The following is an 11,349-nucleotide window of genomic DNA, read 5'->3' as shown; positions in this document are numbered from 1 at the left end:
GGGTCTGCAGTGGGAAGGTCCGGGGTGTGGGTCCAAGGTCTGGAGTAGGGTTTGCGGCCCAGGGACGAGGGATCTGGGGTGTAGGGACTGGGGTCCACGGTTTGGGGTCTGGAGATCGCGTTCTGGGGTCTGGGTCAGCGGTCACAGGTGCATGCTTAGGGGTCCATAGTTTGGGTTTCGTGATCCGGGGTCCAGGGTCCCGGATTCGGGGTGTGGGGTCCAGAGTTCAAGGTCCAGGGTCTTGGAGCTAGGGTCCGGGGTCCGGGATCCAGGGTCCTGGTCCAGGTCTGGCATCAAGGGTTTGGGGTGGGGGTGCGGGCAGGGGGCTCTGAGTCTCAGAATTGGGTCTGGGGTCTCGGAGGCAAGCGGGGTGGGGGCTTCTGAGGCAGGGTCCTTGCGCGGCCGGTCCCCGCACGCCCTCGCCGGGGCCCTGGGGCGGGCTGGGGGCGGCGCGGGCCCGGGCGGCGGCGGCGGCGGGAGGAGGGGCGCGGGCGGGGCGGGGCAAGCGGCGCGCAGCGAGTTGGCTCCGGAGCCCGCGCCGCCCGCCCGCAGCCCGGCCCGCCCGCCCCCGGCCGCCCGCCGCCGCCCGCGCGGAGCACGATGCTGACGGGCACCCGGCTCCAGAGGCGGCGGCGGCAGCAGCAGCAGCTCCGGCGGCGGCCGCCTGTCCCCGGGCCCATGAGCGCGGACCCGCCGCCGCCGCCGCCGCCCTGGCTATGGCTGGGCCCCGGAGCGGCGGGGCTGCTCCGGCTGGGCCCCGGGGCCGCGCCCCCCGCCCTGCTGCTGCCCGCCGCCCGCGTCCCCGCCGCGCCGCTGCTGCCGCCGCCCGCCTGGCCCGCGCCCCCTGAGTCTCAGCTGCCGCTGCTGCCGCTGCCGCCGCCGCCGCCCGACCCCGCCGCTGCCGCCGGCGTCCTCCCACCGCCCTGGCTGCCCGCGCAGGTAACCGTCCCCCCCGGTCCGGCCGCCCCGCGCGCCTCCCCCGGAGCCGTTCCCCCGGGGTCGCGGGCTCCCGGAGGCCGGGCGCAGCACGGTCGCTCCTTGTGGGCACCGAAGTTCAGCCGTCGCCGTCCGGTTCGTCGCCGGGCCGTTTGTGCCGCATCTCTGGCCGGTGTTCCCGGTCAGCGGCGGCGGCGGGGCCGGGCGACCCTGAGCCCCTGGGCTCCAGCGGCACCAAGTTGCTGGGTGGGGGCCCGAGGTCGCTGTCCAGCGCGCGGTGCTGAAGTCGAGAGCCGACCGTGGCGGCCGCGCACTGGCTGGCTGCCTGGCGCCGAGAAGTTAATACTTTCGCAGTCCTTGCCCGACTTGAGCCGCGAGCGAGCCTGGAATCGATACCGATCTGGGATTCCGATCTAGTGCTTCCCTCCCATCTGGAGACCGGCTCGGCACTACAGTGCCAATGCCGCGGAAAGCCTGGCCGGCCGGGAGCCAGCGGGGACCCTGCCTTCCATCCTGGGTGGGGGACGGGGTGGGGAAGCCTTTCTGCACCCAGCGTCCGGCCACATCGCGCCTGCAATGGAAACAGTCACGAGACGCAGAAAAATGCGGGTGCCGGAGCCTCTTACGAAGGGACGGTGCAGGAGGCGGCATTCGGCTCCGGCAGGATAGGGGCTTCCATCTAATATGCAGATGTGTTTAAATGGGGAACATTCCTTCCAGGGATTGCTAACGTTGGTTATTAGCATATTTAAATGAGCATCAGGTTAGCACTCGGGATCTGACGAGTCCCACGCTTCTACCATCTTTTGAGCATTTCTGAGACAGGGAAACTTCCCTATCTCTCCTGTAACTCCTCATTTGGAGTGCGGCGGCACGGCCCGCGTCTGTGGCGCCTCGTTCCCGCGTGCGCTGCGGTTCATGTCCGCGTACCGAGTCAACCTCGCGCGGGCCTGAGCTTGTTATAGCGCGCAGCAGCCACTAGAGGTGCCTCACGTCCAGGAAAGACATCCCCCACCCCCTTCCTCCGTGTAGAAAGAACTGCATTTCCCCTCCCCTTTCCTAGTGTGAATTAAGAGACAGACAGAGAAAGGCAGAGAGCAAGACAGAGAGTGCCTTCCCCAGAAAACTTTGTATTCATACTTTAATTATTTTGATGTTGCTTATTTGGGGTTCACATTGTTCGAGTCAGGATAATAGTTGTATGCCAAAGGAAAACCAAACATGAACAAATAACGAAAGGCATGTCTGATTTCAAACGAAGTGGACAGGGAGGGGTTCCAGAGCCCTGAGGGCCACACCTCATTAACTCCTTCAGCCTGTGGAGGATGTCACCTGTGCCCTTCGGGAGGGAGGCTGCCTCCGCCTGTGAGCCTGCTTCTCAGGGTTTGAGCTCCATTCTGAGCACCCCAGGTTCAGTTTCCACACAGGCCTGGCCTGCCTTTTCTCTGACATGGCCTCTGTTGGCATTGCTAATCCCCAGACTGCTGTGAATCTCAACTCCTTAGTTATTTTGATTTTGAGATTATGGGCTAAGCATTTGTGTTTAAAACCGGTAAGGGGGGAGGGGGGCTAACGGCACGTTGTAGGATGTATATACCCTCATGCTCTTGAAAAGGGCTCAGAAATTGTCAGGAGCGACTGGCTCGCCGTCCCACAGTGATGTCTCCTCCTCCCTCCATGGCAGGAAAGCACAGCTAAGCAACCATACCCGGTGCTCGGGGCTTCCCACTCGCATCTCAGGGTTGGAGAATAGCTAATGCTTTGTCACGACTCAGCTGTGAAAACTTTCCCTCCCATTTCCTTTGATTTGTGAACAGGTAGAGATTTTCTTGATCAGGGAAAGAGGGAATTATCCTATGTGATCAGAAGTGCCTGTGTAAACATTCCCCTGGAAAGGGTCAGCCCGGGCGCGTTGGCACAGAGCAGAGCCAGCTGGTGCGGGCTAACACGCCTCCCCCCCTCTCTCTGGGTTACAGTGGCTGCTGGGTGCCCACACCCCGGTCATAGGACTGTCCCCCTCTTCCGCGGTGGAGCGGCTACCCATGTTCCCCCACGTCTTCCCATCTGCTCTGCCAGCTCCCGTTGGAAAAACTTGGAGAGACAAAAGGATACCCAACTGCAAGGTAAAACTACACATGATTTAATGGAATTGATGGGGTCTTAATAATTAGTTGTTGGCTATTTCCATGACAACAGAACACTCGGTGCAGTTTCTCACTGGAAGAGACTCGGCCTCTAGGTGTAGGGTGAGGCTGTCTCAGAAGGAGGTGGATGGCTCAGACGCACCAGCCCTCAGCAGGAGCGTTGTGTGTTAGCTTACAGGAGGCGGAGGGTACAGAGTGATGTTCAGTGCTTCGGCTTCCAGATCGGGGTCTTCAAAAAACTCTTGATTTTAGAATGTTCAGTTTTTAAATCTGTAGCCATGGACCAAGGGTCTAGCCTTATGCTTTAGGTAAGGACAATTAAATTTTTCCAGTGAGGATTTTTTTATTATTATTAATTTTTTGGTAATTGTCTATCTGCATTTCCATCTTTCTGATGGTTTATCTTGCCTTTGGAACCCAGATGGACTGGCTGCACTGGGCTCTGTTGGAAATGAAAGCAAGGACTAGTTGATTTTCCCCTACAACTTGCTAGTGACCTCATTGGTCTGATTCTTCCATCTGTTATGTGCATGTTTGAAGACAAACCAACAGATGGCTATTGAATCGGCTTGGACTCCCAGCACAGTGACCTCTACAGGACAGAGGGGAACTGCTAGTCCCGAGGGTGTCCCAGGCTGTACATCTCCCCAGGAGCAGGCAGCTGCATCTTTCTCCCAGGGAGCAGCTTGGGAGTTCCCAACCAGCACATTAAGCACTACGCCACTGGTCTCCTCATGGTTCAAGACCGTGTGCGACAGCAGAATGATTAGATGATTGGGAACAAGGGTCCAGGGGTCTTTATTTCTTTCTATCATAGAGTGATGGTACGGAGTTCCCACTTAGGAAGCTGGCACACTCTGGGACCGGTTCAAGAGAAGACATGCCATTGCAGGGCTACTGTCCCCGTGTGCCTTGCCTAAAATGTGGTGCTTACTTTGATTTTGGACAGATCGTTTTCAACAATCCCTTTGCTCTGGACTCGGCATGGATACATCCCGAGGAATGCAGATTGTTCCATGCTCAGGAGAAGCCTCACTGGCTGGCCGATCACGTCGCGCTGACTCTGGCCCGGCAGCCCCCGGTGGCCAGACATCTTCCTGCCGTGGTGCTTGCTCCTCGGCCTGTCCCAGGTGGGTGGCCAGCTAACCGGTGGTGCCAATGTATATTTTTTCCTCTGTGACTGTTCACCGAAAGTGGGTTTTCGATAAGAAAATGAGATTTTCCGTGTCAACAAAGCAGTTCTTTCAGTAGACTGTGTTTCCTTTGGGGGCAGGATTATGTTGACGGGGATACTGGGTCTTGAGCCACGTCTTCGCTGTCCGTCTGGAGGAGACTCTTTTCAGATGACCGCAGGTAGAGAGGACTGCCTCAGCCCTGCGGCGCCAGCGTTCTCCATTCCAATTGCAGCGTGTTTTCTGCTGTGACTTCTCAAAGGGTGCTAGCTGCTCATTTAACTCACCCGGGTTGCTGGTGCGGGAGAGGCTTGTACAGTGGGGTTCTCCAGTCCAAGCACCGGCTCTGTGGGAGCTCACATGGCTTCCTGGTTGCAGGGTGGTTTGATTCTATCTTTGGATTCTGGTGATTTGGAAGAATACTCCAGCCGACACACACGGAACAATCTTCTGGTGAAAGATGGCATAATAAACCTACCTAACAACAGGAGGATAAAGCCATCTTATGAATTTTTAAATTGATTTCTTAAAATCACAATCATATTACAGAAGCAAATGCTGCCCGTGCCAAAATGATCTTGCAACACCTTCCATTATGGGACCTTTATGACTTCAGAATTTCATTATCTCCCCGTAATTTCATAGTGACCTGGCTTGTCTCAATACGTGTCTGGGAAATTCAGTCATCAGGCGCGGTTCCCAGGTGATATGATGCTGGGCAGGGCACCTGTTTGTCTTCTTTTCTGGTCTCACCTCCCTGACTGGTTTGCTGCGACTCTGGGTTAGCAATCAGTTACAAAGAACACCCCGGCTATGTTATGTGTGTGTTGTGTTTTAGTAGAACCTAATGATTCCTGGCTGAAATTTGCCTTCTGTCCTCATACTTGTGCACCACTGATTAATTAGAGCAGAGTGGGTGTCACACAGGCACGTGCTTATAAGCCGGGTCCACTGGGGTGAGTGTGCCCCCGATGACTAGAAAGGACCACCCGAGGTGTGGGTGACAGGATGGGGCCACGTCTGAGGGCAGCGCTGGGGCTGGAATCCCCTCACACTCTGGCCGGGGCTGTCTCTCAGCCATCAGAACACCTTGTGTCCAACGTCACGAGACCGGCCCATGTGCTCCCGTGGGCTTTGGGAGAACTCCCCTCTTGCTCCCAGGAGGTGAGTATCATGCAGACGTTTCCCAGCATGGCTTAATCTTCTTCTTAGGGAATGCTGGCTATTAAAATGCTAGATATCACTTTAGCTGGGGAAGCTTATGATGACTTCCTATCTGCTTTCTGGCATATAGGAGTTGGTATACCTTACTTTGGCATGGTAAATCTTTAATACTTGCTTTAAAGCACTTTTTTCATCTAAGGTTTACCTTTTTGCCTATTCTGTGCTGAAGGATACGATAAGGAGGCCACCTTATTCACGTCGCAGGCCACCTTTTATCCTGACTCCATTCACTGCCAATGAGTTGATTCCCGTGGTCTTCTGAGACTGTAACTCTTAACAGAGCAGAAAGCCTCATCTTTCTCCTGAGGAGCGGCCGGTGGGTTTGAACTGCTGAGTCTGTGGTTAGCAGCCCCACGTGTAGCCCAGCACACCACCAGGCTCCTCCACTTGACCCTGGCCTCCCGCCGCAAAGCCCTCAAACCCACCAACAACCACAGCCTCACTGCAGTTGGGTTCTTTCTGGTTCACAGCAACTCTTAGGATGGGGTCGGCTGGTCCCTGTGGGTTTCCGACACTGTAGCGCGCGCGCTCTCTCTTCCGCATTGCTGATGCATAGCAACCACGTAGGACAGCACAGAACTGCCTCTGTGAGTTTCTGAGGTGGTCAGGCTTGATGGGTGGAGACAGCATGGTCTTTCTTGGCGGAAAGGAGTCAGGTGGGCTCAAACTGCAGACTTGGTGGTTAGAAGCCCATGGCTTCATCCCCTACGCCAGCACTGGGGGCTGCCATTTGTCAACCCCCTGCTTCTCTTCTTTGTCTTTTCCCTGACTCAAGGAGCGCAGGGTATGAGGCCTGGGGCCTGGGAGGGAGGCTTTACCTCTTGTGGTTTGGGGACACTGACACTTCCTTCAGGGTCAGCCAAGCACTGAAAGCCCCTTGTCTCCAGAGGTGGACTTCCAGTTTGCCTCATGGAAAATCTGCTTCTTGATAAATGTCAGAGCCGCCGGAAATGAGCAGCTCTGAGAAGTCGGGATGACCATTGCTGGGATGTCTGAGTGCCCTGGGGGGCTTGCTGGGGTGTGTGCATGTGGTTGTGGTGGACGGTGGGGACTGTGAGTGGCTGTTGGGCTCACAGTGACCCCGTGAGCCTGTGGGACAGAGGAGCACTGCCCCCACCTAACCTAGGTGGTGACCTTCCCAGAGCATCAGGTCACAGGTCAGCAGCTGTGGTGTCATCATGGCTTATCAGCATGTGTGCTGCCAACTGCTGATTAGAGAGCCAGAGGGGGACAGGCAAAGATTGGAGGCAGGATAAACTAGCCGCCAGTTAAAAACCAGGACACCCTGCTCCCGTCTTACTGCATGGAACTCGGAATAGCGCTCCTGTGGAGCATCTTATGCACAGGATTCCCAGGGATACATTGTTGCTAGGAGCTGTGGAGTCGGTGCCCACTCACCTTGTCCTGCCCATCCTCACGGTGTTCCCGTGTCGCAGCCCATCGTGGTAGCTCCTGGGTCAGTCCGTCTCGTTGAGGGTCTTCTCTTTTGCTAACCTTCGACTTGACGCAGCATGATGTCCTAGTCCATGTCCCAATCTCAACCATTTGATTCAGCTAGCAGTCCTGTTCTTAGGCGTTGTGTTCAGAAAGGGGGTCGTGCTGGCCCTTTGCAATGACTCTGTGCCACAAGGAGCCGCCGACTGCCAAGAAGCAGCCTTCTGTGGGGTAGGCGGTGTGTTCACGTAGCAACGAGGGGCGGCGCTTGTGTGGCCACGATGTTGGTGTCAGCTTTAAATCCTGAAGCAGAGGCACCCAGGATGCACAGTGGGCTGAGGGCTGGGCTGCAAACTCACAGGGCACTGGTTCAAAGCAACTGTTGACCCTGGGGGAGGAAGACACAGCAGTCTGTCTGCTCTCCAAAAGCGGACAGGCTCGGGGGGCCCAGGGAACTGCTCGGTGCCGCCCTGTAGGCTCGCTCTGAGTTGGCATGCACTCGCCAGCAGTGGCTTGGTTGTTTTATTTCTTCCCCCAACAGTTTTATTGGTGCATAATTCGTGTATAAATCACTTTCATAATGGTTTCTTCACTCTTGTCCTCGTTGTTATTAGCTGTCCGTTGCTCTTCAGCCTCCCCTCCAGACCCCAAGGGCCCATCGATCCAGTGAGTGCTTTTCTAGATCTGCCTATCCTGGGTTTCCTATGCAGAAAACATTAAACACGAAAATTGATATCAATAACAAAGTAAAACAGATAAAAACTCAATCGATAAGAAAGCAGGACATATTAAAAATGAGAACAAATTTAAGTGGATCACGGGGAAGAGCAAATGACAGGGTGCTAGGGTCTAGCCTGACTGCATCGGCGACAGTCCACTTTTGTGTGGCAGCCAGGCCCTGGGGTCAGAGTGTACTCCCCGTACCTCTTCTTTTGTATAACGGGAACACTTTTAAATGGGCCAAAAGGGAGCTCAAATGATACGAGTTCACGTTGTAGCCTAACTACTTCTGTCATAAGCGACTTTACAATGCTATCTGACAGCAGGGCTAGCCACGCCCCTTACCTATGATGGGAGGGGTTTCGCCGGGAGACTAAGTCCGTGTGCAGATCCTGCAAATGGATTTTGCGCTTCCACTGTCACCCGTGGCCTTCTACAAACCAAGCGTTCACAGCGTTAGCTCTCATGCAAACTCCCCCCTTCGGATTCGGGTTCCACTGTTTGCAGTCCTGGGAGCACACCGGCCATGTGGCAGAGGCTGGGTCTGATCGGCTGTCCTGAAAGGACACCAGCTTCTCGAGTGTGCGAGCAGGTGTTCCTCCAGTGGCTCCCGGGAAGCTGTCATGTGCTAGCGTCACGGTGTCACCCCTCTCCTGCTGGGGGTTGAGAATGAAGTCCGCGGAAAGAGTCTCAGATGGTGTCATCCTGTGACGTGAAATGGGTATTGGGAAAACGCAGCGCTGATGCTCTGGGCACCTGGGAGAGGCCGCTCACAAAGGTGACGGTGGCATCAGGTTGGGCTCAGCACTCACCGGCAGATGGCCCTGCTCTGGTGTGGAGGCGGTGGTCAGTGCTGATCATCTTTCATCACTCCCCCAGCAGTCGCTGGGTCGTCCTGCCTTGAGCACGTAACCACTAACTGAACTTGCTCAGTCCGAACCCTTCCCCCAGGCTCCTTGGAAGAAGAAAGGCCCGGAGTCTGTCCCTGGAAACCCCGCTCTGAGGCCCAAGGTGGCTGCTGAGCATGGAGCCACACATCAGGGCTGGTCCCCTTCCCTGCACAGGGCCTAGGTGCAGGGTCTGCTCGGGGATGGGGGTGCAGCCCCATCTGTGGACAGCCCCACAGAAGGCGGGGGCATGTGCTCCCATCATCCAAGTGGCAGGATGGCACCTGGATCAATCACAGCAGGCTGCTGGGACCTGATCAGTCAGCAGGAGGACACTGAGGTGGGAAGAGGGAAGGGGACTCCTACAGGACCCTCCATGGCAGACGAGCTCCCAGAAACCTGAGCTGAGGTGCAGCAGCCACCAGCACCCAGTGGACGTGGTGTGGAGGGACAAGCAGCTGGCGGGGTCATGCTGTGGGCAGGTCCAGGGATGCTCTGCAGCCCCCCCAGCACAAAGGGTGGACCACCCCCTCCTCACACATGGAGCAGCTCCTGGCTGCAGGCTCCTCAAGAAGCAGACAGGCACAGACAGGTGGCGGACTTGGAAAGCTGACCAATAATATCGCGGCTCCAGACAGGAGTGTCCCTAACTATCGTGTGACTGGGCCAAGTGGAGGACACATTTATTTCCAGGACTCAGGGACTGACTCAGTGTCAGACAGGCTGGGCAGTCAGCAGCTTCTTCCCTCCCCTGTGTCCTGCTGCACTGGGGCTAGCAGGGGCGGGGCTGTGTTGCCTGTCCCCTCCCTCCTCCAGAGACAGGGTTCAGGTTAGGGCAGGTGTCACCCACTGCCTCTCCTCCCTCAGCATTGTCCCCCCACCCCCACTCCCACGCAGGACTCAGTGGCCCCGAAGCTACCCAAGGTAGGCCGGAGGCTGACCAGGTGGTGGCAGTGCCCATGTGGGCCGATGTCCCTCGGGAAAGGGGGTGTCTTCTCAGAGGACTGTGAAGGATGAGAACTGACATGCCTTCGAGCATTTTCTAGAAGAAAGTTGTCTTCTCAAACCCAGGGTACCAAGCAGTGGAGACAGCATGGCCATTCACCTATGGCCAGCCAGGCCAAAGCAGGGCCTACAGCTGGGGACTAGAGCCTGGTGTAACGCTAGGGCACATCAGCCTTCCCCCGATCAGAGCCCTGCTTCTGCTCTCGGCTGGAAAAGCTGTAGGGTGTCTTTTAACATGAAGATCTACAAACACACCCACAAATGCATGGCCGTCAAGTCAAATTCTGACTCCTGACAAGCCTGTAGGAGCCAGACTAGAACTGCCCTGAGACTGCTATGAGACTGTAACTTTTTACAGGAGTAGAGAGTCTCTTCTTTCTCCCGAGGAGCTGCTGGTGGGTTTGAACTGTTGACCTTGTAGTTGGCAGAGCAGCACCTACCCCCTATGCCACTAAGATGCCTATAAAGATACAAAACTCAAAAACCCTCACTGCCCTTGAGTCGATGCTGACTCAGCGGCCCTATGTAGGACAGGGTAGAACTGCCCCTGGTGGGTTTCCAAGACTGTAGCTCTTTACAGGGACGGCAAGTCTCACGTCTCTCCCGCAGAGCAGCTGGTGCTTTCAAACTGGCGACCTTGTGGTTAGTAGCTCAATGCGTAACCATGATGCCATCAGGGCTCCTGCAGAGACCTGTGGAGGGTGAGCCACCGATGGTGACGCAGAGCAGGCCCATGGCAGCGGCTGTATCCGTAGTGATCTGCTGCACTGCTTGGTCCCTGCTCTGACCGCCCTGCACGGGGTCCCCTAGGCTGTGGATCTTCATGGGCACGGCCAGCCTCCTCTTTCTCCCGAGGGGTGGGTTTGAGCTGCTGGCCTTACAGTTAGGGCCCAGTGTCCAGCCCACAGTGGTGCCACCGGGGCTTCTTGTACAGGTGTTTGGCGCACCGAAATCCAGAAAGGAAGAATTGCCAGGGATAAGAAGGGACATTGGAGTTCACGGTCCTTAAGAGACAGTTCGTGGAAAAGGTCTCAACAACCATACGGGGTTTTCATTTGATAAATGAACTTCAGAATATATGACAGAGAAAGTGATGGATGGATCAGAGAAACACACTGGCCACCAGGACGTTGGCGGCTTGGTTCCACCTCTCTCAGGTGACCAAGGAGACAGAGTGCCCATCAGGATGGTCAGGGATTACATTTGAGTGCCACCAACTTGGCCAAGTGGACGTTGCTAGACACCCCACCCAGCGATGATTGAAGATGCGTGTTTCCAGTGGACCTGGTTGGCATTTTCCCAAGCAGATCACATTCAGGACTGTGACACAGACCTCTACCAAGCCCACAGATTGAAATGACACAAAATTAAGTTCCCTAGCCACAGTAGGGTGAAGCTGGAAATCAATAACGGAAAAATACTCCAAGACTCTCCAAAGAACCTGGAAATCCAACTTCTCCCTCCCCAGGAACACGAGGGTGAAAGGCAATGGGAAAATGCTGTCAGCCGGGTGGAACGGAAAACAAGCATAGGACGGGGTGCAGCTAAAGCAGAACCCCAGTGGGTGAGGCCACACTGAGAGAGTGACAGCAGGCGAGAAGGGGGTTCTGAAGCCAACAATTGATCCCAGGAACAGGAACAGAGAGCGGAAGCCGTCCTGCAAAGGCCAAAGAGAAGGAGGAGGAAAGGCCGGGTGGACATCAGTGCCACGGGGAATGGGAGAACCAGATCCACGGAGCTGGAAGCAATTGTTCACCTGACGATGGACCCAGGTAAAAAGAGATGCGCACGGACCTAGAAGTACAAAGGTGTCCTTTGTTGTCACTG

At 56.1% G+C, this 11,349-nt stretch overlaps 1 protein-coding gene across 1 annotated transcript in view; it reads left to right on the top strand.

Annotated features, from left to right (window-relative positions):
• Positions 1–600: 600 nt before the first annotated feature.
• TCERG1L (transcription elongation regulator 1 like) overlaps positions 601–11,349 on the top strand; it is a 142,465-nt gene continuing 131,716 nt past the window's right edge. Inside the window, exons 1-3 of the mRNA XM_075534820.1 lie at positions 601–939; positions 2,913–3,059; positions 4,030–4,210. Coding sequence (XP_075390935.1) covers positions 601–939; positions 2,913–3,059; positions 4,030–4,210 — 667 coding nt within the window. The remainder of the gene's footprint in view (positions 940–2,912; positions 3,060–4,029; positions 4,211–11,349) is intronic.

Source organism: Tenrec ecaudatus, chromosome 16, assembly GCF_050624435.1.
Source record: "Tenrec ecaudatus isolate mTenEca1 chromosome 16, mTenEca1.hap1, whole genome shotgun sequence".
NCBI classification, from domain to species: domain Eukaryota; kingdom Metazoa; phylum Chordata; class Mammalia; order Afrosoricida; family Tenrecidae; genus Tenrec; species Tenrec ecaudatus.
Note: the sequence above shows the minus strand (reverse complement) of the source record. Positions and strands in the feature narration are given on the sequence as shown.